The following is a 20,237-nucleotide window of genomic DNA, read 5'->3' on the forward strand; positions in this document are numbered from 1 at the left end:
TAGTCTCCAATAAATCCCGAATTCAGATATTCAGAATACAAACAGGCATTTGTGCTCTCAGATCATCTGGTTCTGAGAGGAAAAGCAGAAAGCATTTGTTTGAATGAGAAATAGTTGCTATTAACTGACTGGAATTAGGTTTCACTTCAGCGCATTTGATCCAACTGAATTCCAAGCCATCCGTTCATAAACACGAGATGCAAGGAGGCACAAATAAAGTCTTCCAGGCTTTGCTGCATGTCACTGAGATGAGCATCTCCAGCAACTCCAGCACTTAGTTAAATCCAAAAGTTGGTACACATGCTGAAACCTCAGCAGTTTCTCAATAGATTAATTTACTGTACCGTCTCTTGAGGGGAGAAGTTTTAAGCCTCTGAAATGTATATTGGAGTACACAGCTAGCTTTAAACAGGAGATGACAAACAATTGCTGAGTTGGCTGTCCTCCAGTTAATCAGCCTGCTTTGACGACTCAGATTCATCTGCAAACTGCTGTTGAAAACCAATTGCTTGTTCAATGGGGCAGAAAGATGAAATCAATTTCAATATGCACATCTAAAGTGTCCCTCTTACATAAAAGGGCTGCCTGACAGAGTAGTGGACGCTCTTCCTTCTGGTTGCGCCACTTCCGCTCACAATCTGCTCTCCCTACAAGTGCAGAATTATACACTTACATGTTCTTTATGGTGTACAGCATCGTCGACACTGAGAACTCATCCCTGGCCTTCAAGGAGATGACAGCCTTACATCCAAGTGAGATCAGTTCACACTGACTCATCAGGTGTTTCATTAAGAAGCTGTGCCAGCAAAGAAACCAAACCCAGGAAGTAATGAGAATGCCAGCTGCTCTGTTACCAGCACCCACAGTGCCCTACAGCGTGGTGGTGATGAGTGGAGGAACAGATCACACTGTTGTGTCTAGGGAATCCAGCTGAAGCTTAAAATATACATAAGCCATTAAGTGCCACCACCAGGAAATCACAATCAGTAGTAAGGCAGACAGGCATGGCATTGTATAACTTCGCTCAGGTGAAGAGCATTTCCATTGGATCAAAAGAGGATGCAATGCCATCAGCAAATCCATCGTGACACATAAACGCGTGACTTGCTCCTTCTCCCTGTCCCATGGGGAGTCACAGTGGCTCAACATTCCCTAAAATACTTAGAAAAAATGGGGAAGGAGAGCCTAGAAGAGAGAGGAAAGAGTGGCAGCAAAGTTCAGGGCAGTGCAGGTAGGGAGAATGGCACAGGATCACACACATACAAAAAAGCACTCTCCTCCCGCGTTACACAGAGCGTGAGCATTGCCAATAGAGGCAAGCACACCAGCAGTAAGGAGCCAGTTTTGCCTGCCTGTAGATCCAGCACCTGATCTGAGACTGTTTTACCATCAGACGTAACTAAATTCACAATTTGTATCTGCCAACCTTTCATTATGCATCTTAAAGACATTATCTTTAGAGGATAAAGTACATAGAAAGATTAAATGATTCCGCGCTACACACAAAAAAAAACGAAAGAAACAAAATAAAAATAATTAAGAGCGGTACTTGGGAATATATTCACTCAGAATGGAGTTCCAACAGAGCCCAGGACAGGAGGAGCGGGGCAGCCTCTCAGCTCTTGCCTTTGCTGCACTATTTAAAGGCTTTCCAGGAGCTTCCTAGAAAAGGCTCTGACTTCACGCCCAAAGGCTTTGGACTGTTGCCGTAATCCTCATTTAAATGAATGGAAGAAGGAATACTTGCTTGGTTATCAGGTACAAACACACGCTGACACTGATGTCGGCAGAGTTTGGGAAACAACTGTCTATCCTGCCTCACACCCATGCAACACACAAGGTATCTCTGAGAACATCTTGGGCCATTCTGCACTGTGCTCAGTCAGCATCTTCTGTCTCAGCCTCAGTTCATTGCTAAGAACTTCACAAAGAGGAACAGAAAAGAGGAGATTATGCCTACAGTAGATTATATGCTGTGTGTGTGGGATGGGGAGTCTCTATCCCATGACAAATTTGATTTTGACATCCATTTTCACCTAAGTCTGTCCTTGTTGCCTATGAATTCCCACGACACAACAGAGTAGATTAGCAAGGAAGAAGGCTGCAGTAAAAATATACGACCCAGGAGTCTGGGCATGAGGAATGGAATAAATATCACATTTATGAGCATCGCATTACTTTCAGAGACCGCAGAAATTAAATTTGACCCAGAACAAGACATTTACGATTTCCACAGCATAGAGAGATGCCACGGAAATGAAGCATCTTCTGCAGAATGTTAATCTCAAGGCAATACAGCTTTCGAAAGTAGAAATGTGCATATGTTTTTAGGCAACCTTCCCCTCCTGTAAGTCATCTGCCATGACTTCCATTTAGTGTTTTATCAGGCATCTTTTACCTGTTTTCCTCCATTTACTCATACACCCATGTTCGCTGGGTCTGCTACTAGAATTTCAGAACTCCAAATGGAGGAGGGAAAGCAAAAAAAGGACTCTTATCAAAAACAGTGAGCTGGGAGAGTTTCACCCCCTTCCCACATGAGAACTGCAAGCTTAGCTAGAGGCTATATACGCACACCACTCCTCATTTCTTTAACTTCCTTTACTGGGGTCCAAAGGCTGTTGCCATTCCTTCTCATAACACAATGTTGTTATTTCCTTCCTTTTGGTTTCACTCCATCTGAAGTGTATTCTCCAGTACACGAGAAGCTCATCTGCTTTCAGCTCATTCTCAGTGCACACAGACAATAGATGTGTGAGAAGGAAAGGCTGTGCTCCCTCAGCTGCACCAACCCCACTGCTGATGCAATCTCATTGCAAGCACAAGGCGGATCTCTTAAAACACAAAGGGTAATAGCTCAAGACATGCCTCTGAATTTCCTTAATCCCTTTCATCTTGCACATCTGATTTCAAGCACAAAACTGGCTAAACAGGAGGAGCTCCTCCTCCATGTGAGTTCATCCTCAGGAGCCAGCATGCAGCCAAGGAGTGAAAATGCAGCTCTTCTGCACGGCGACCACAGCAATGGGAAAGCTGTACCTGTGATCACTGAGCAATAGCATTTGCTAGGATCACACTCACAGCACAGTTCTTACGCTTTCCTTAAGGATCACCAGGAAAAAAACAGTAACATTCCATGTAATACATTTTACACCAAACGACTGACTTAAAATTGTCTGACATTTTATAGCAGCAGTACTGCTTCACACCAGCTATGCCCTGCACAAGCATAACTGCATTGCAGCAGAAAAAAATGGAGATATTCTGGTTTGGCATTTAACCTTGTTACAGTAACACCTTAAATGTAAGTCAAAATTCTACTATTTGAAGTTAGAATTATGCATAATGTTTTGCAGACCAATATTCTTGATTCAGAATCACCAGGACAATTATATTTTTCTATAAATCTTAGCGAATTTCTCTTAATACGTTGTGTGTTGCAGCATACCTTTCTCATTGGTCTTTTCCAAAGAAAAAGTACTACTCCCTTCCAGTGCTGAGAACGAAAGCCTTCCTTTTTGGTACTATTTATAGCAAAAAAATATGGGCAATATTTGAAGCCTAAACGCACGACTCCAGAAACTTCCCTTTGTATTACTCAGTTTTACTTTAAAGTAGAGATGCACACTGTAGTCAGATATTGCCAGACAACAACCTAAGAAGTAATCAAAAATTTATTAAGAAACAAGGGGGGGAAGAAAAACTACACCAAAACCTATAAAAATCCCGAAGACTTTGGGGAAGACCAAGGTCATATGAGCTGTGTTCAGCGCAAAGTGAACCTTTCAGCATCTTTATACTAGATGCAAGCAATATCATTTCTGCCCCTCAGTCTTAACTTTTTATTCCCCTCTAAAGCCAAAAATAAAACCTGGTCTTCTCTTTAAAACACTTAATTTACTGAAAGAACAGCAACAAAATGACCTTTCATGAGGCTTTCCAGAATTGCAATATCAGATTGATGGTCTGCATTTCTGCTCCCGAAGGCTTAGGGTTGCCAAGTCCACAATCAAGTTGTTTTACTCTGAATCACACATTATTTGTTGTCATCAGCAGACTGGAGGCTTCTATTTATTCACTAATTTAGATGTTGCTAAGAAAAGCCAGCCAGAAAATTGGAAGTCTCATAGGCAAGACCTGATCATATTTGGTTCTCCAACTGAGTTTTAGAAGTTTTAAACAAATACAAACCCAGTTTCCTCACACCAAGAGCTGAAGTAAATAAAGTTAAACAAAGCCATACAGATCACTATAAATCATTTTTTAAGAGTCTTTCTCTCTGCTGCCAGTTCATCCACTCATCTCCAATGCACGTTAATGCCCAGAAGACACGAAAGGACTTCCATCTGCTACTATTGCAAACAGTCAGCTATCCTGGGAGGAAATGTCAACCTGTCCAAGAACGCACATTTAGCTAACACATTAAACCTGCTGTAGCTGCCAAGCTGCAATTAAACACAGTATAATCTCTGAAAAGCCTGTAAGAAAGATGTCCTAAATTCCATGTTCAAGAATGACCCACGCAGAATAAAGGCAAGCTTCACAGTGACTTGTAACAGACTAATCTGTTTTTAACAGGAGAGTTTCCAGACTTCACATTGCTGCAACAAGCATTCAAGAATGAAACTGCATCTAGAGCAAGGCACCACAGCAAGCTACGTTTGTATCTCCTTCCAACAGTAGGGAAAAAGCTTCAGTCTATTTCAGCAGTGTAATTTTGATAGTTTAGATACTTCCAGGGATCAGAGCATGGAGGAGATCTGTATCTTCTCTATAAAAAGCCCACCAGCTATACTGGGTGGGCCAGTAGGATCTCTCTCAGAGATTTCCACTTCTGCATTCAGAACCATGGTGCAGCTGGGTGGTTGCAGCCGAGTGGCACCAGGCAGGGACGCACACCTGGGTTGAAATAAGGATGGAAACACCACATAAATAGATGCTTTCTCATCACAACATCTCATGCCAAGATGTCCAAGCAGGAAAAGGCATTAATACGTCCCATGCAAGTGCTGCCAGGCACTCAAAGCACCAGGAGGGCAACACTGCCTGGATCTGCACAGACTAGCATGACACACAGCCTGCTTCTCTTGGCTGCATTTTTGTTTCTGAAATAGCTAGGATACAAAATCTTTCATTGCTGCTGGATAGGAGCAGATATCTTCTTTCAGAAAAGTTATCTGTCACATTCCCTCTTACTGGGAAGAAGAGAGAAGACACAGCTGTTGCATGCACTATGTACTCTATTTTCCTTACTCTTCCTCTTTGGGTCATGCACAGGCTATTCTTGTTCTTTGCCTTGCCATGCATTACTGTCTCCAGAGCTGTTTGAAGCACCTATCCTCAGCCAAGGAAGGAGACTAAAATGTCAGGACAAATGTCAGCTGTACAGATACTTATTTTTTATTTTTAGTTTATTGAGATGTAACACTTGATCAAGAAGAGTGAAGTTTGTCTCCTTAAAAAGTTGAATCCATCAGATTAAAAGCTTACAAGGTGCAGACTGAACTTCACATATTCTCTCCTAGATGTATCACAGCCGCTAAGAATGAAGTAAGCAAGAACAGGACAGGATGGTCCGTAACTCTAACTGCACATGTAACATCTCAAAAGACTGACATGGGTAGAGACAAGGGTTGTATAATAAAAGCTTCTCCTGTCCAAATTCCAAAAACGTTCACGTGCAGTAATTGGTTTTCTCTACTCCACAGACACATGAGAAGCCATTTTTCCAATCAGTGACTAACAATGACAGCTTTATTTCTTTAACTTTCAAAGCAGAGTTATTTTTAATGGCTCTATAAACCAGAGGCTCTTCAATTAATTTTCTTCAAACCTCCTAGAAATAGATCTGTTTTTGTCTTGAAAAACGAGTCTATCAAAAGTTTGAGATTAAACCCCCTTTTCAAGCCAGATCTAGAAAGGAAACCAAAATGGGATTTTATTAGAAATGCTGGTTTTAATTGCAACATATAAGCTACTTCTACCATCATACAGTTTTTAAGTTGCTCTTGTTCTTCTTCTTCCCTGCCTTCAATCCATTTGTTCGCTACAATTAAAAAAACCCACAAAGCCCAAAAACCATTTCTTCTTAAATTGCTTTTCATGTCTAACATTATTGATTCTGCTTCCTGTGTGTTTTTGGTGATTCTTTTGCTTCTAACCTCCCTTATGAAGTCGCAAACCACGTTCTGCATACCCAGGATGCAGCTATACTGCCAGGACAGCACCAAGATCTAGGCGAAAACATCACTATGGCTGGAAGAGGGCCTTGCAGAGGAGCTGAGAGCAGCACTGTACTCCCCACCACACAGAAAACTTGACAGAGTCATTAATCTGTTTATTTTAAACAATGATTCCTGGTCCACAAGCCTAAATATGTGTTGAACTAAATGCTTCACAGAGAAAACACCCTCCTAATTTCTCCACACCATTAGTCTGAATGATTGGATAACAGCTGGCATGAAAAGCAACTTACCTAAGCCTCAGCACTGGGTACTTATTTCCAACAGATCACAGAATGGCCAGGGTTGGAAGGAACCTCAAGGATCATGAATCTCCAACCCCCCCGCCACATGCAGGGCCACCAACCTCCAGGTTAATTGCAGCACTCTGGCAGAGTTTGCCCTCCTTCACAACACCAAATGCCTCCTCATCCACAGCTAAGCAGCAGTGCTTTGAGGCCATCTCTGCCAGCAGTCGCCCTCCTCAGAGGGCACACAGAAGAATGAATGAAATACATGCCCACTGTTATGTCGATGATGTGAGGTAAGCGACTGGTGGAGATGTATCTGCACTGCAATGTCTGACTATACTGGAGACGACTGAAGCTTTACCACACAAACTGAGAGTATGCCTCTACAGAAGGCAATCTCTGCCACAAATAGGACTGAAAGGTAAAAGAGAGAAACCACAAGAATGGTTTATCTGATCTGAATTCCTGTGAACACAAGCTGGACTGAGATACTGGGCATCCAGGAGCCAGGGAAACCACAGACTCATTAAGGTTGGAAGAGACCACTAAGATCATCAAGCCCAGCCATCAACCCATCACCACCAGGCACACTAATCCATGTCCTTCAGTCCCACACATCCGCATGCTTCTTGACCACCTCCAGGGACAGTGACTCTACCACCTCCCTGGCCTGTTCCAATGCATTACCACTTTATAAGATTTTTTTTTTTTTTCCGTAATCCAACCTGAATCACAGAGGTGCAGGAATGCAGATCCCTAACAGATGAAGCTAACAGTGAGCCACACTCCCATTCACACTTCAGCACAGAAACCCTTCATCAGGAAATAGCCATACTTCCAAAACCAAGTTGCCATCTTCAAACACCCCTTTTCTCCAGTGGACTGCCTGTTTTAGATTGCCAAACTAAGTCTGAACTCAGTATGATCAGCAGCTCAAAGATTCAGTCCTGAACACACTGGGTGCTTAGACACAGCGTTAAGCTCAGGTTGTAGAACTGAAGGTGTGCTTGCAGAGATGTGTGCGTTACTCAGTAGAATCCAGTGAACTGATTTCTTGTGTCACAATTCATAAAGGCAGGAATTAAAACTGAAGTGAATTTTTTATTATGCTGACAAAATAACATGCATTTTTGGAAATACTGCAGTGAGCACTGCCTGCAAATTTCAGCTTTGAGTGAAATTTTAATTAAGTTGAACTAGTAAAAAAAATTCCACAGGGTCGTGGTATTTGTAGGTGAGAAAATAAGAGTCATATCCATGTGACTGGGGATGGAAATTTGGCTAGTCTTGTTAAATTACGGTTCCTCTTGAAAAGCACATAAATATTGATGTGAATTTGTGTGCTGACATTTGTTGCTGGACTTCAAGTCGTACAGATAACTGCTACATCCACCTTCCACATACACACTTTTTTCCTCTATGCACATCCTGCTGCCACTTGGATTTTTCTGACAAGTCTGTAAGAAAAAGTAGGAAAGGGAAGTGAAACACTGCTCATTAGGTGATTTATGAACCTATGATTTCCTCCTTCTGCAGCAGAAAGTAACAGCAAGATGTGCATTCATCCATGCCTCACTGGAAGAAACATCTGGGAAAAGCTCAAGCCTGTGTACTGACTGCCTTCCAGGCAGCTCCTGAGCTCTCCTGCCCATCTCAGTTCCAGCACTTGCACTACAAGCTTAAAGGTTCTGTGGGGTACAGGGGGACAGATCTCAGCCAGAGGAAGGGGACAGCTAAAACTCAGTGAGCCATCAGACTTAGCAGAATAGGCACATGCATGCCTTCAACAAAGGAAGCTTTCTGTAGCAGATTCAGTTTCCTGACAGAAAAAAAGAATAAATAAATAAAAAATCATGACTGACAGAATTTTCACATCCTTGTCTCTGATCCCCTTGCGTTTCTCAGAGAAGAAACACACTTCTCAGACCATGGAAGTACAGATAGGTGATAGGTTGATGGTTGGACTTGATGATCTTAGAGGTCTTTTCCAGCCTTAACAATTCCACGATTAACCACAAAGCTGTGATGATGTCAGACATACAGCAGCACTAAGGGTCTGCTCATCCCTCCAGCGCAGCTCTAAGTCTGCTCACCGTTACTCAACTTAAAGAAATAATAAAAATCCCTAGAAATGTCATTATAGTTATGATCAGTTACAAGAAACTGCAGAAGAAGAAACACAACAGAAGGTAGGATTTCTCATAGTAACCTCCTGAGGAGCTCCAGAGAGAATACTGTTCCCCTTAGGCATATTTTAAGAACTGATACACATTTATTTCAAATTGGCTGCCCCAAACAATACAGCATTTCCAAAATTTGGGAAAAAGTGTTCACAATGCCCCAAGGGCATTCACAGGGGTTAAAACAAATGAGCCAGACAGTACTCCATGGGCAGGTTCCACATCTCTAGAAAAGTTAACAACACTCTGAACAGCAAAAAAGGGAAAGAATCACCGAGGAGAAGGCCAGTAGACTCTTATTAGGAATCACAGCTTAATTCTACCAAATAGGTCCAAATCATTTAGCAATCAATGGCCTCTTTAGAGGGATTTCTGTGTGGTAGAGCCCTCCACGATCACCCCTCCCAGACCCGAGTTGGATGACTCAGAACAGGAGAGGGCTGATTACGTGAGCAGAAGGCTGGTTATGTAAACAGAAGGTAGGTGGCTTAACAACCTTGCTCTTGTCACCAAGTGTCAGCCAAGAGAACTGCGTGTTACTGCAGAACTGAAGCACATGTCAATGCACTGGAACACAGCCGGATGTTTTCCACTTCCCCTGATTTGAAGAAGGCACTACAGTGTTTTTAATTTTGCTGGTTCAGATGGAACAGAATAGGCTCGGAGACTGTGGCCTGCAGCACCTCACCTGCCTTGCCTAACCAAGACCATGTTCACTGCTGAAGAGTCAGGAGGGGAAAATGGAGAATAAAAATTGAGCAATTATTGCTTACACCACTCCAGCTCCAGTGGAGTTGGGGGCTGTGAGTCTGGAGGTGCTTCACAGCCCAGCATCCTGAGTCCACATGCTTCTTAGCTTATTCTTCAACATTAGCAAGCTTTCCAAAATGCTGCTCCAGCTTTCCAAGATACGCATTAAAAAAAACCAAAAAGGCAGCTTAAGAAATCACACTGAGCCTCTCTCAGGTCACTGCCTTGTAATTTTCGCAAGTAACAGGTTAGGCTGACCTAACTACAAATGAGAAAGATACATCACAGCTGGGTGTCTTAACCAGTCTGGAAACCTTTGCCAGCATTCTCCAGCCTTTCCAAACAGGCTATTATTTTTCACTGTGTTTGTACCTTTTTCCACCTACCAATGAAAAGGAGAAAACAATGTGCCTACTCATCCCACTACTACGCATTAGAGGTGCATTCCTGCTTCCTCACTTCAACCTGCAGAGATGTCTCCCTTTCAGCACAGCTATTTTCAGAGCCTATTTACTGTTCCATTCAAGCCTAGGCTTTCTAATTTCACAGCCTAATCTGCAGTTCAGCCACCCATGAAACAACCAAACAGCTTGCAAACCCACACCGCAGCTCCTGCTGCCTGATCTCAGGTGTGATCACCAGTGCTGGTACAGGAGCTGCAGAAAAATACTTTCCGCCCCCACCTCCTTCTTAAATGTAATTAACACCATCATTCCAGCTTCTGCTCTGGGTAATGACAGCTTCTGCACCCCCAGGCCCAGAAAACACCTAAAGGCAGGTGAGAAGAGACTGCCAGGCACATCTTGCTGGCAGCACGATCTTTGCCCTGCCCTTGGAGGAACGGGGACAGCTTCCCCCCACAACTACTGATGCCAGCACAGCCTTGGCAGTGGCATGGGTGCAAACCTCCTGCTTGCAGCCCTGTCAGCTCCTGCATCAGCACATGCAGGTTGTGAAACCCACAGCCCTAGGGAAGTGCAGTATGAGGCCATAGCAATATCCCCGCCAGGCTAGAGGGACCCAGCAGCACACCCTTCATGCTCTCCAGAGTCATGTTTGCTGTTGACTCCTGTGGTTTCCACATCTGCTGAGCATACTTTGTCCCACAGGGCTGGAAGCCAGAGAGTAGAGCTATCTGTGGGGAGAGGCACACCTTCACCAGCTGTAAAGCCTGCAGGCATCAGCTGAGACAGCACTCAGACACACCCGCCACTGCTCAGGGTTGTTCCCCTTTGCCTCCCTTTCAAGGCCAATTCCTCCTAGGACCAGCCACAGCTCTTTCCATCCCAATGGGTCAATCCGAAGCTCCCCACCTTCAGCCAGGCAGCAGGCTACAACACCCCACACCCAGCTGATGAGAGATGCCCACCCTGCTGTCTCTGCACTCTCCTATTCAGCCAACACAGCCACTGAACCAGCAACCCAAGTTCTGTGCATCAGGCTGTGGTGACAGCACACTGAGCAGAAGAGGTGGGAAGCATCATGAAACAAAAGCCTCTCAAAATCTGCCTGTTTCATAGAATTGTAGTTTATTCAGGTGAGAAGAACCATCTCCCTCTTATTCTCCCAAACAAGGCGACAAATGCAGCACTGAGAAGAAAAATCCCAGTTCATTCCTCCTCTGCTTGCCCCATTCACAGCAAGTGCCAGTACCTGTGCACAGACCATCTCTTCCTGAAGGTTCACCAGAAGTTTCATCTGAAATCTTTCCCAGCAAAAGTTTAATAAATAAATAAAAAAAACCCTAAAACAACTGCATGACAACTTTTCATCTTAACTAAAGAAACAGATTTGTTAAGTCCTGAGCAGCAAGATGCTGTGCAGAATCACAGAATTATTCAGGTTGGAAAATATCTTTAAAGTCATCAAGTCCAGCCATCACACAATACTACCAGGTTTACCACTAAACCATATTCATAAGCACCACATCCACACATCTCTTAAATCCTCCAGGGATGCAGACTCCACCACCTATTCCAATATCTAAACACACTTTCCAGGAAGAAATTCTTCCCAATACCCAGTCTAAACCTCTGCTGGTTAACACGAGGCCATTTCCACACATCCTGTCACATTTGTCACCTAAGAAAACAGGCCAAACAGGATCTTGCTGCAGCGTCCTTTCCCATGTGCACAGCTTACAAGAAGCCAACTCACAGCACTGCTGAAGCCAGCCTGCAGTGGCACAGAAGGCAAGGCCTTGTCCCAAGGCTTGCTCAACACACTGGCAGGGACCCACAGGAAAACCACATCAGGCTGTTGAACAGAGCATGGCGTGAATGGTGAAGACAACTCAAGTTCAGCAGCAACGTGTTCTAAGGCAGCACTTTGGTGCTATTCCCACTCCTAGAGCATCAGGATGGTTACTTACAATTTTCCTGAGGCGGGCCGTAAATCCAAGCATAGCCAGCGAGCTCGACACAGTGTGAAGAGGATCTCTGTGGCAGACTAATTACCACTGCAGGCTGTACAGCCCTGTAGAGTTTTCTTCTGCACAGCAGCATCAGAAACTTCAGCTGGTGACTCTCTGGCTGAATAAACTTTCTACTTTCTATTGTTCTGCTCAGGGCAACCAAGTGAGAATTCTGAGGCCCAAAGCTTCGGTGGAAGAAACCAAAACCAGTAACAGAGAAAAGAGGCTATGAAACAGAAGAGGACTCCACAGAAGGTTGCAATCCCTATGCAGACACACACCCACTTGCAATGGGCAAACTTACATAAGCAGTTACAAGCAAACTCTTCAGTTATGGTGGAGGGTGGGCCTGAAATCAAATTCAAGCCCTTGATCTGAATCAAACAGAGCATGGACTAACCCTGCTCTTTCATTGTTTTTGAATGGGACCTTGTCTGGCAAACTACACCAACAACACAGATTCTCTCAGGTTCATAATGGAATTTTTATATATATCCCAACAAAAATTTTCAGTTGCAATGATTCTTGTAACAAATTTTAAAAAGCCCAACTACAAAGCAACCAAGAAAAACATACATACTTCAATGAGCAGTGAAAAATCCAAACTACTTCAAATTTCAGCTGAATATCCTACTGTCCTTGATCTTTCTTCACAGCCAAGATCATGAAGGGCATTTGGAGTCAACCACAGCAGGACAGCAGAGATTAGGTTTGATGCTAGTTACGCTTCAGCAACAACTTTGTCTACATTGGTTTCTTCCATTCTAGCAAGTTCTCTAGGGTCACCAAGTAAAAGGGTTAATGAAGTTTCACTGGTATTATATACAGTGTTGGGGGGGTATACAAAAGAAGATTCCATGTCTTCAATAACAGTTTTATTTTTTGATGAAGAATTCTTGCTAGGAATTACAGAATCACAGAATTGTAGGGGCTGGAAGGGACCATCTGGTCCAACCTCACTGCCAAAGTGGGATTATATCACCAAAGGCAAGAGAAGCAAAGTAAAAAAAGTGAAACTCTCTTGGGTACTGTCCTGTCTACTACGAAGAGGTGCAAAAGAATAAACTGTTGTGTATTCTAGTCAGGTTCTTTTCCCCATGGCACAGTCTCAAAACACAAAAACAAATACTGTAGAGCTTAATACTCCACACAGAGTGAGGATGCTGCAGTATCTATAACCCATAAGGATTTAACATCTATGGTAGGAAGTGAATAAAATTTTATGAAGATTTGTACAGCAAGTCCCAGGATATATTTAGGCAATACTTTTCCAGAGCCATAATAAAAGGGGGGAAACGATGTATTTTTCCTCAGGTGGCGTACTACCCATTTATCACAAACAGCAAAGGAAGCACAAGCACACAGAGCTCTCTGGAGTGCATCCCAGTGACACATTCAGGGCTGGCAGCACCACACGTGCACCCTCTGAAGGCACAGCCTCTGGAGAGGGCTTCCATATATTTTGACAACAAGTTTACCAGGCATCTCCCCTAGACATTATAAGTACACATATTTCTCATAGGCTTTCCTTCAAGATTCTGTCAGATTTTATCCCCCTTGAAATAATACTCAAAAACACAAGAACTACAAAGAATCAAGAAGCCTTGATAAGAAGACATCAGGCTCCTCATCTCACATATTTCTGCTGTATTTCACAATCCAAGGCAGGGACAAGAGACCTCTTAGCTGCAAGTAGCAGGGCAATTTTTGGAATAGTTCCAGACAGGAGAAATGTAGAGTCTCCTACTGAACTTAGCATCGCTTTGTACCAATCTAAAGAGATAGCTGCAAAAAAACCCTGCTTTGTTATTAAAACACAGGCTGAAGCTTTTTTTGAAGGCTATGATTCAGAATTGTTTGCTTGTAGGAAAGCAGGATGCCCCAGAACAGCTACATACTCCATAAACATACATTTGGATGGGCTGTAAAGGTATACTCACGCAGTGCGTACAGGGAGAGGACTATTCCAGCCAGGCAAAACCCCTCAAAAAACCTGAGTGTGCTGAACATTGTCACATTCACTGAGAGTGCCACAGACAGTCCAAATATCAAAATGAATATGACAGAGAAGAGCAGTATGGGCCGTCGACCAACCCTAAAAATAAGAAACGAAGTAGAGAGAAATAGTGTTAAAAACCAGTAATACTCTTACAAAGAGCACAAATCATGCAATGCCTTCTAAATATTCCCACTTGTTTTTAATGCTTGTTCCATCTTCCCCACCCTCCTGCTTACTAAAAACCACTTGATTCTTCAGTCAGCTTTGCATTGACAGATTAACTTCAGGTGGGATTAAGCAGGGTCACCATGTGATTTGTTACCTCTTGACTAAAACACAGTTGACCAATAGCACATCACCAACAGTGAACAAGGAAGCTACTAGGAGCTACAACAGAACCATAAACAAATGTCTTGGAGATCAAAAACAGCTTCTCAGAGCTTTCAATAGCAGATGAGATGGTTTTATATTATATATGTTACATGATAGCGTTTATTATTTCCCTACATTATTTCCCTACAGCCACAGAGCTTATTGCAAAGGTCTCTTCTTCCCAACAGACATGCTTTCTAGCCTCCTCTGCAAGAGAAGCACGCTCAAAAGATCACTTTTCATAGCCTCGTTATTAAGGACAAGCCTAAGCAACAGGGACTGGATGTAAGAATAGGGCTTGTGCAGCTTCCCTTATCCTCAGGCAGCTGATAGTAATGCTTGCAGAAAAGCTGTGAGCTCCACTCTTTCATTCACGTCACATCCCCACAGTGGCTGAAAAGACCCACAAAACCAGCTGAGGAGGGAGAAAAGGAGGAAGAAACCACTCCAAAGCAGACACTGGCAACTGAGGTGTAAGCATTTGCAGCCCTTCTTGGCAGAGAAGATTTTCAGCTGCAGGTGCCAATGAGGAACTATGCTGCTACCAAACACAGGGCACCTGCTGCAGAAGTCAGCTCCTATGCAAAGCCTCATATTCCTTTCATATGTCTCACATGCTCACTGTTCATAACTCCCCTTGCACCCCTCCCCCCTCCTGTGCAAGGCTGGTAATATGAAGCACCAAAGCACGCTGCTATTTTTAAGCAAAAATTGGATCGTTATGTGGAGATTTCCAAAATTTTTCAACTTGTCAACTCCCACAAGTTTTCCAGTGGAACTGAGGATTTCTTTCAGTCAGCTCCATATGCCATTTCCACAAAGAATATATGAACTTGCTTTTCGTAGGCAGCTTTCGCAGACCCATTCAAAGCAGACTGTCAGCTGCAAGCCAGCTATCTGGCTGAATGTCAGCGCAATAAAGAGCATATAAACATCACTACCTAATCCAGTTTCACATACTGAAGTGTTTCGAGTCAATTATTTGATTGTTACCAGCAGCTGTAAAGTGTATTTCATACATGCAGTCACAACTAAAACGTTGGATTTTCCTTGAAAATGGAACAAGATCAATGAAATAGAGGACAAAGGGATGGAAAAGAGATACTGTATTTGATGCCTTTGGAAACTGGAAAAGCAAACCAGTAATTGTATCATCACTTTTTCAAAGTACACCAGAGATTATGATATTAAACAGGTTTTTGGGTTTGTTTGTTTTTTTTTTTTCCCAACTGCAGCATCAACTGCAGGGTACTTCACTAAAACTTAACTCATTGGCACCAAACATTCCATGTTTATAAAACATTGGTCATCCTGTGTGGAGCCAGGAGTTGGGACTCGAGGATCCGTATGGGTCCCTTCCAACTCAACATATTCTACCCTATGAAAGCAGCAAGTACCAGGGAGCAGGCTGGACACTACAAGGTCAGAGCAGACTTCATCAGGGTGCAAACGTAGCTAGTGAGAGATGAGCCTCAGGGTGAGCTTTTTTTCCCCCTCAGTGACATGCAATGTGCTGGGAGCATGGTGGACACGGTGGCAGTTGCTGATGCCTGTGCTTTACATTTTGTGTTTATGGGGCACACAGCAGTTGGGCAGGGAGGGAAAGTACCTCATACCAAGCCTTGAATACGAAAACCACGAACTCTGTGTTATTAGTGATGTGCACAGAATTTCACAGCCTGGTTTTCGTAACAGTCAAGCTGCAATTCATACTAATTAGTATTTGTGGAAGCGTTTTATAGATGAAAGGCATTAGGCAAGCCCTCGGAATTAGGAGTTTAATTCTCATCACAAGCCTGACCTGCTATTTCCTGATGCTGATTAAAAAAGGCTCCATGCTTCGCAGACACCAGTTCCCTTCCTCTCCTCCCCCTATCCTCTTTATTTGAGGTTACCCATCATTAGGGCTTGGAATTTCTCCTACCATTATACAAATTATGTAAATGAATGTTTGCTGCTAACAAAGAATTGGGAAATCCTCCTGGGCTTCTGAAAGCCCCGAGCCCCTTAGTACCGCTTCCCAGAGACAAAGCTAGCATTTCTCCTCATCCCACAATTCATTACATTCCTCAAAAAATAAAAATAAAAATCAGAACTGCAGGGCAGCTATCAGCCACATCGCTGGTGATCCAGCAGCGTTTTGACAGGATGCTGTCTTAAAAGTATATAAAGCCTTTTATGTGTAGACAGAGTTATTTGACTAACACTGCATAGAAATGCTTGTGAGAGATTAAACCATACACAACCTCCCTTGTAAAACAGCCCTGGGATGCTATCTGCTGCCATCCACACTACTTCAGAGAGAGATTTCCATGCCACAACAGTCTCAGCCTACATCGCATATTATTATCTATATCAGATGTTAAATTCTGCCTACACAGGTAAATAACTAGGAATACAAGCAACCACAGGCTTCTGATCAACCTGCAAGCTACGCAGAGTGATATGCAGATGCGTCAAACAGATACTTCCAGTGTCACCAGAGGTGCAGGGCAAAAGGCAAATGTTTTGAGGACAGGACCTGTCCTTCCCATGCTCTTACACATGTGCCTTGCCAACCTTGAGAAGACTGTCCTTCAGCCAATCTGATTATTCTTCCTGTGCCATTCTTTGCAGGCTCTCTAAGTTTTGGGATTTGAATTGACACAAAGGCTCCAAGGAGTACCAGGGCAGGGCAGGAAGAGGCACAGGCTTTCTGTCTCGATGCCACACAGCCACCAAGGGTGCCTGCTCCAGAGGGACCCTTCCACAGAAACCTCTACAGCTCCTGTTCTGAGTCAAGAGTGCCAGCAGTACCCTGCCCAAACAGGCAGCTTACTCAGCCTTTGGACACTGCTCATTTTTACACGGCCTAACAATTTTGCAGATCTTCCTCCTATGGATTTATCACACACAGCTACTGAAGCTTGCACACCACCTACTGTATATTGATCACAGACCACTCAGTCCACTTAGCAAATTGTCATAATGCATACTATGCTTTGGCCACGTGCAGCTTCAAAAACCTTTCAAAAAGGAAAATAAAAGCTCCAGATCTTATGGGCTCAAAACAAATAAACAAAACAAAACAAAAACACCAAAAAATCCAAAACAAAATACACGCTCCACAACCAAACAGCAATAAATCAACCAATCTAAACCCAACACCCAAAGCCTCCTCTGATTACCTAAACTAGATAGTGATATACAGGTGAAATGAGGATTTTGAAAGATTATAGCACTTCTGTATATCAATCTGGCATATCTTGCCTGCTCTTGTTTGGATTGACTTAAAAAAAAAATTCTCCCAAGTACAATCCCCATTGTGTATTTGTCTTTCCACACAACCCCCAGTCTCAGAAGAAATTCAAACAGTGATTGAATAACAAAGCAAATACTGTTTAGGTGCTCTTTCAGTAGCACCACTGCCTTACCAAATGAAAAAGGACTATCTCAGTGCAGGACTACCTTGCTGCATCAGTTACATTAGATGGCAATGGAGATGGGGGGAGAGGAGGACGACAGGGATCAGCTCTGGTGGCAGCCAGAGCAATGCAATGCAATGCCTGCAAAAGGACAAAGGGTGCACTCTTCCCCCAGTTACCAAATCACCCTTTTCTCCATAGCATTACATCTGTCAAACTGTTTGTCCTTAAACTCTCATAATCTCACTGTAGGGAAAACGCAGAAAAAGAACGTGGTAGAGCAAACTACACACTAAGGAAAGAAATGGATGGCAGAACTGGGCACTCCTTTCTCAGAGAGCTATTAAATCTGCTTACTGCATCTCTCCCTTGCAGCCAGTGCTTTAGGCAACAAGTTGCTCACTTGTCTGTGACTGACTTGTCAATTACAGCAGCATATCCCTAGCTTGGCAGTAAGTCTGCTTCCTCCATACAAACGCCTATTTTGGAAAAACAAAAGAGAACCCTCATTTGTTTCCCTACTGTACTTTCTACATGTTGTTACAGCCCTGTTTTACTGCAGCATTTTAATCAAATTCAATTGTATTTAACCATGCCTGTTCCCTGCTTCACTGAGAAGTCACAATTCCTCACTTGCCTAAAAACATTTAATGACTGTTCAAGAAAAAGGTGTAGTTTTGCTATAAAAGTTTGAGACGCATTGCAGCACCGCTGCAGGGAGCCTTTTCTCTAATCATTGACTGATGAGCCACCGCTGGGGCTTTTTAGAATTTCCCTACTAAGCAACTCCTTCCCTTCCTGGTTTAGCAAACAGTGGAATAGTTAACTTGGGGCCATCTAAAGCACTGACATTGGCAACTGTGCTGGAAGCCACTGAAATGACTGGGACGGCATCACAGCTATTGTTTCAGATTCAGCAAGTTTCTATTTAAATCACTTGAATCAGGGCTTTAATTTTCTTCCCCTTCTCCTGCACTACAAGACCCTCTTTTTGCATAAAAACTGAACTTTCTGAACAATTAGGGAACCTCAATGTTTTCAGTACTGTAATTTAAGGAACTGCATATTGTGTGTTTAATACCCAATATCAACAGCACATAAATCTGAGACTCCTTAACGCTAATTCAGAATGTTTGCTTAACAACAACTTTAAAAATGGAACGTTGAAAGGTTTGCAACAGTCTTTTACCACTTTTAAAAGTCACTGTATAAGCACAGGGTTGACATTACACAACTCTCTTGTATTAAGTCAAATCACTGCTGCTCTCAACTTCTTTTTACCTTATCTCCTAGTTCAGAAGAAGAAAAAAGAAAACCCTAAACCAAAGGCTTCACTTATATGATTAACAAATACATAGTTACACACCAGCTCTACAGCTGTAATAAATTGTGCCAGCAGGAAATAACTAAGTCAACTATCAAATAGCTTATTTTCTTGTTATTTATCTTGGAGCACATTACTCAGTTCAAGCAATTAACAAACGGTTTTAAACTGTTCGTCACATTCTTTTCAGAACGTGAACATCATGAAGCAAAGGTTCTTTATGAAGTAGATAAAAATCTAAGCAATATTTAATACTGACATTAATTAATTGATATACTGCATTAAAAGATATTGCACTTACCAGTCAGCTATACATCCTGTTATCAAGTGGCCGAAGATTAATCCCACAAGTAGGGAGAATTTTGCAATGTGGACTTTCCAGGCAGAATCACAAACAAGATCCCACTGGAAGAAAGACAGGTAAAACAAAATAAGTTGTGAAATTCTCACATGCTTTTAGAAGATACTAACACCAAAATAGACTGCTTTTCAAGCTTCATTCCTAGCATGAGTGACAGAAATTTATGCAGTTCTGTGAAACAGCAGGGGAAAGCTTTCCCCCTCAAATCAAGCCCCAGATCCCATGAAGTTCACATAAAGATTAACTTGATTAAGTTTAATCAGGTCCTTATTTACAGAACAGGAGCTCCCAGCACAGAAATCTCTCCCTCCTTAGGCCACTTTTGTTTAGACACTATGGGACACAACCAGCACTACTGATATAATTAGGGCACACCACCATAACACCCCCAAACACCTACTGCTAGACAACCTAGAAAGGTGTTCTGCTACTGACTGATATGGCATCACTTGGATACAGCAGGAAAAGTAGCTCCTTTGCCACAAGATCCTGGTGGCTTCTGGTTTCAGGCTCCCAAAGGCAAAATGGGAAGATGTTTCTGCTGTCAGAAAAACATCCTGAGATGAGGAAGGTGACAAAGACTAATGATATGTCCTGTCAGACCAGCTCTTCATATTGAGACAGAGAGCTTTAGTACAGCAGCCTCCATCTCAGCTCATAAATCAGACAGGAGCCAAACTTTCATTCCAGAGCCATCCCTAATACCAAAAACACCCTTTTCATCCAAAAGAAGAGCAGATGACCACTCTGTAAGGCCCACACATTATTAGGGCGCGCCCACCTTTCCATGAGAAAGATGGGAAAAATTAAGGTCCTTAGTTTCCCTAACCTTCAAGACTTTTTCCTCTTAAGCTCGGACAAAAGCCTAAGAAGAGTCAGGCTGCATTCCTGGCTTTAGCCCAACATCCTCATTGCTCTCAAACAGGCAACTTAGTGTCTCTTGGGCGTAAAGTGTAGATAGC

The 20,237-nt window shown here is 42.9% G+C and overlaps 1 protein-coding gene across 4 annotated transcripts in view; it reads right to left on the reverse strand.

Annotated features, from left to right (window-relative positions):
• Positions 1 to 19,316, reverse strand: part of SLC22A23 (solute carrier family 22 member 23) — a gene marked incomplete at its 3' end in the record, with an annotated part of 79,626 nt that extends 60,310 nt beyond the window's left edge. For all 4 annotated transcript variants that reach the window (XM_079533186.1, XM_079533183.1, XM_079533184.1 and 1 more), the window contains exons 1-2: positions 19,216 to 19,316; positions 13,756 to 13,910 (exon numbers count right to left, since the gene is read on the reverse strand). In XM_079533186.1, the coding sequence (XP_079389312.1) occupies positions 13,756 to 13,825 (70 nt within the window). In that variant the 5' untranslated portion in view covers positions 13,826 to 13,910; positions 19,216 to 19,316. The remainder of the gene's footprint in view (positions 1 to 13,755; positions 13,911 to 19,215) is intronic.
• Positions 19,317 to 20,237: the final 921 nt, after the last annotated feature.

Source organism: Tetrao urogallus, assembly GCF_951394365.1.
Source record: "Tetrao urogallus genome assembly, chromosome: 3".
Taxonomy (NCBI): Eukaryota; Metazoa; Chordata; class Aves; order Galliformes; family Phasianidae; genus Tetrao; species Tetrao urogallus.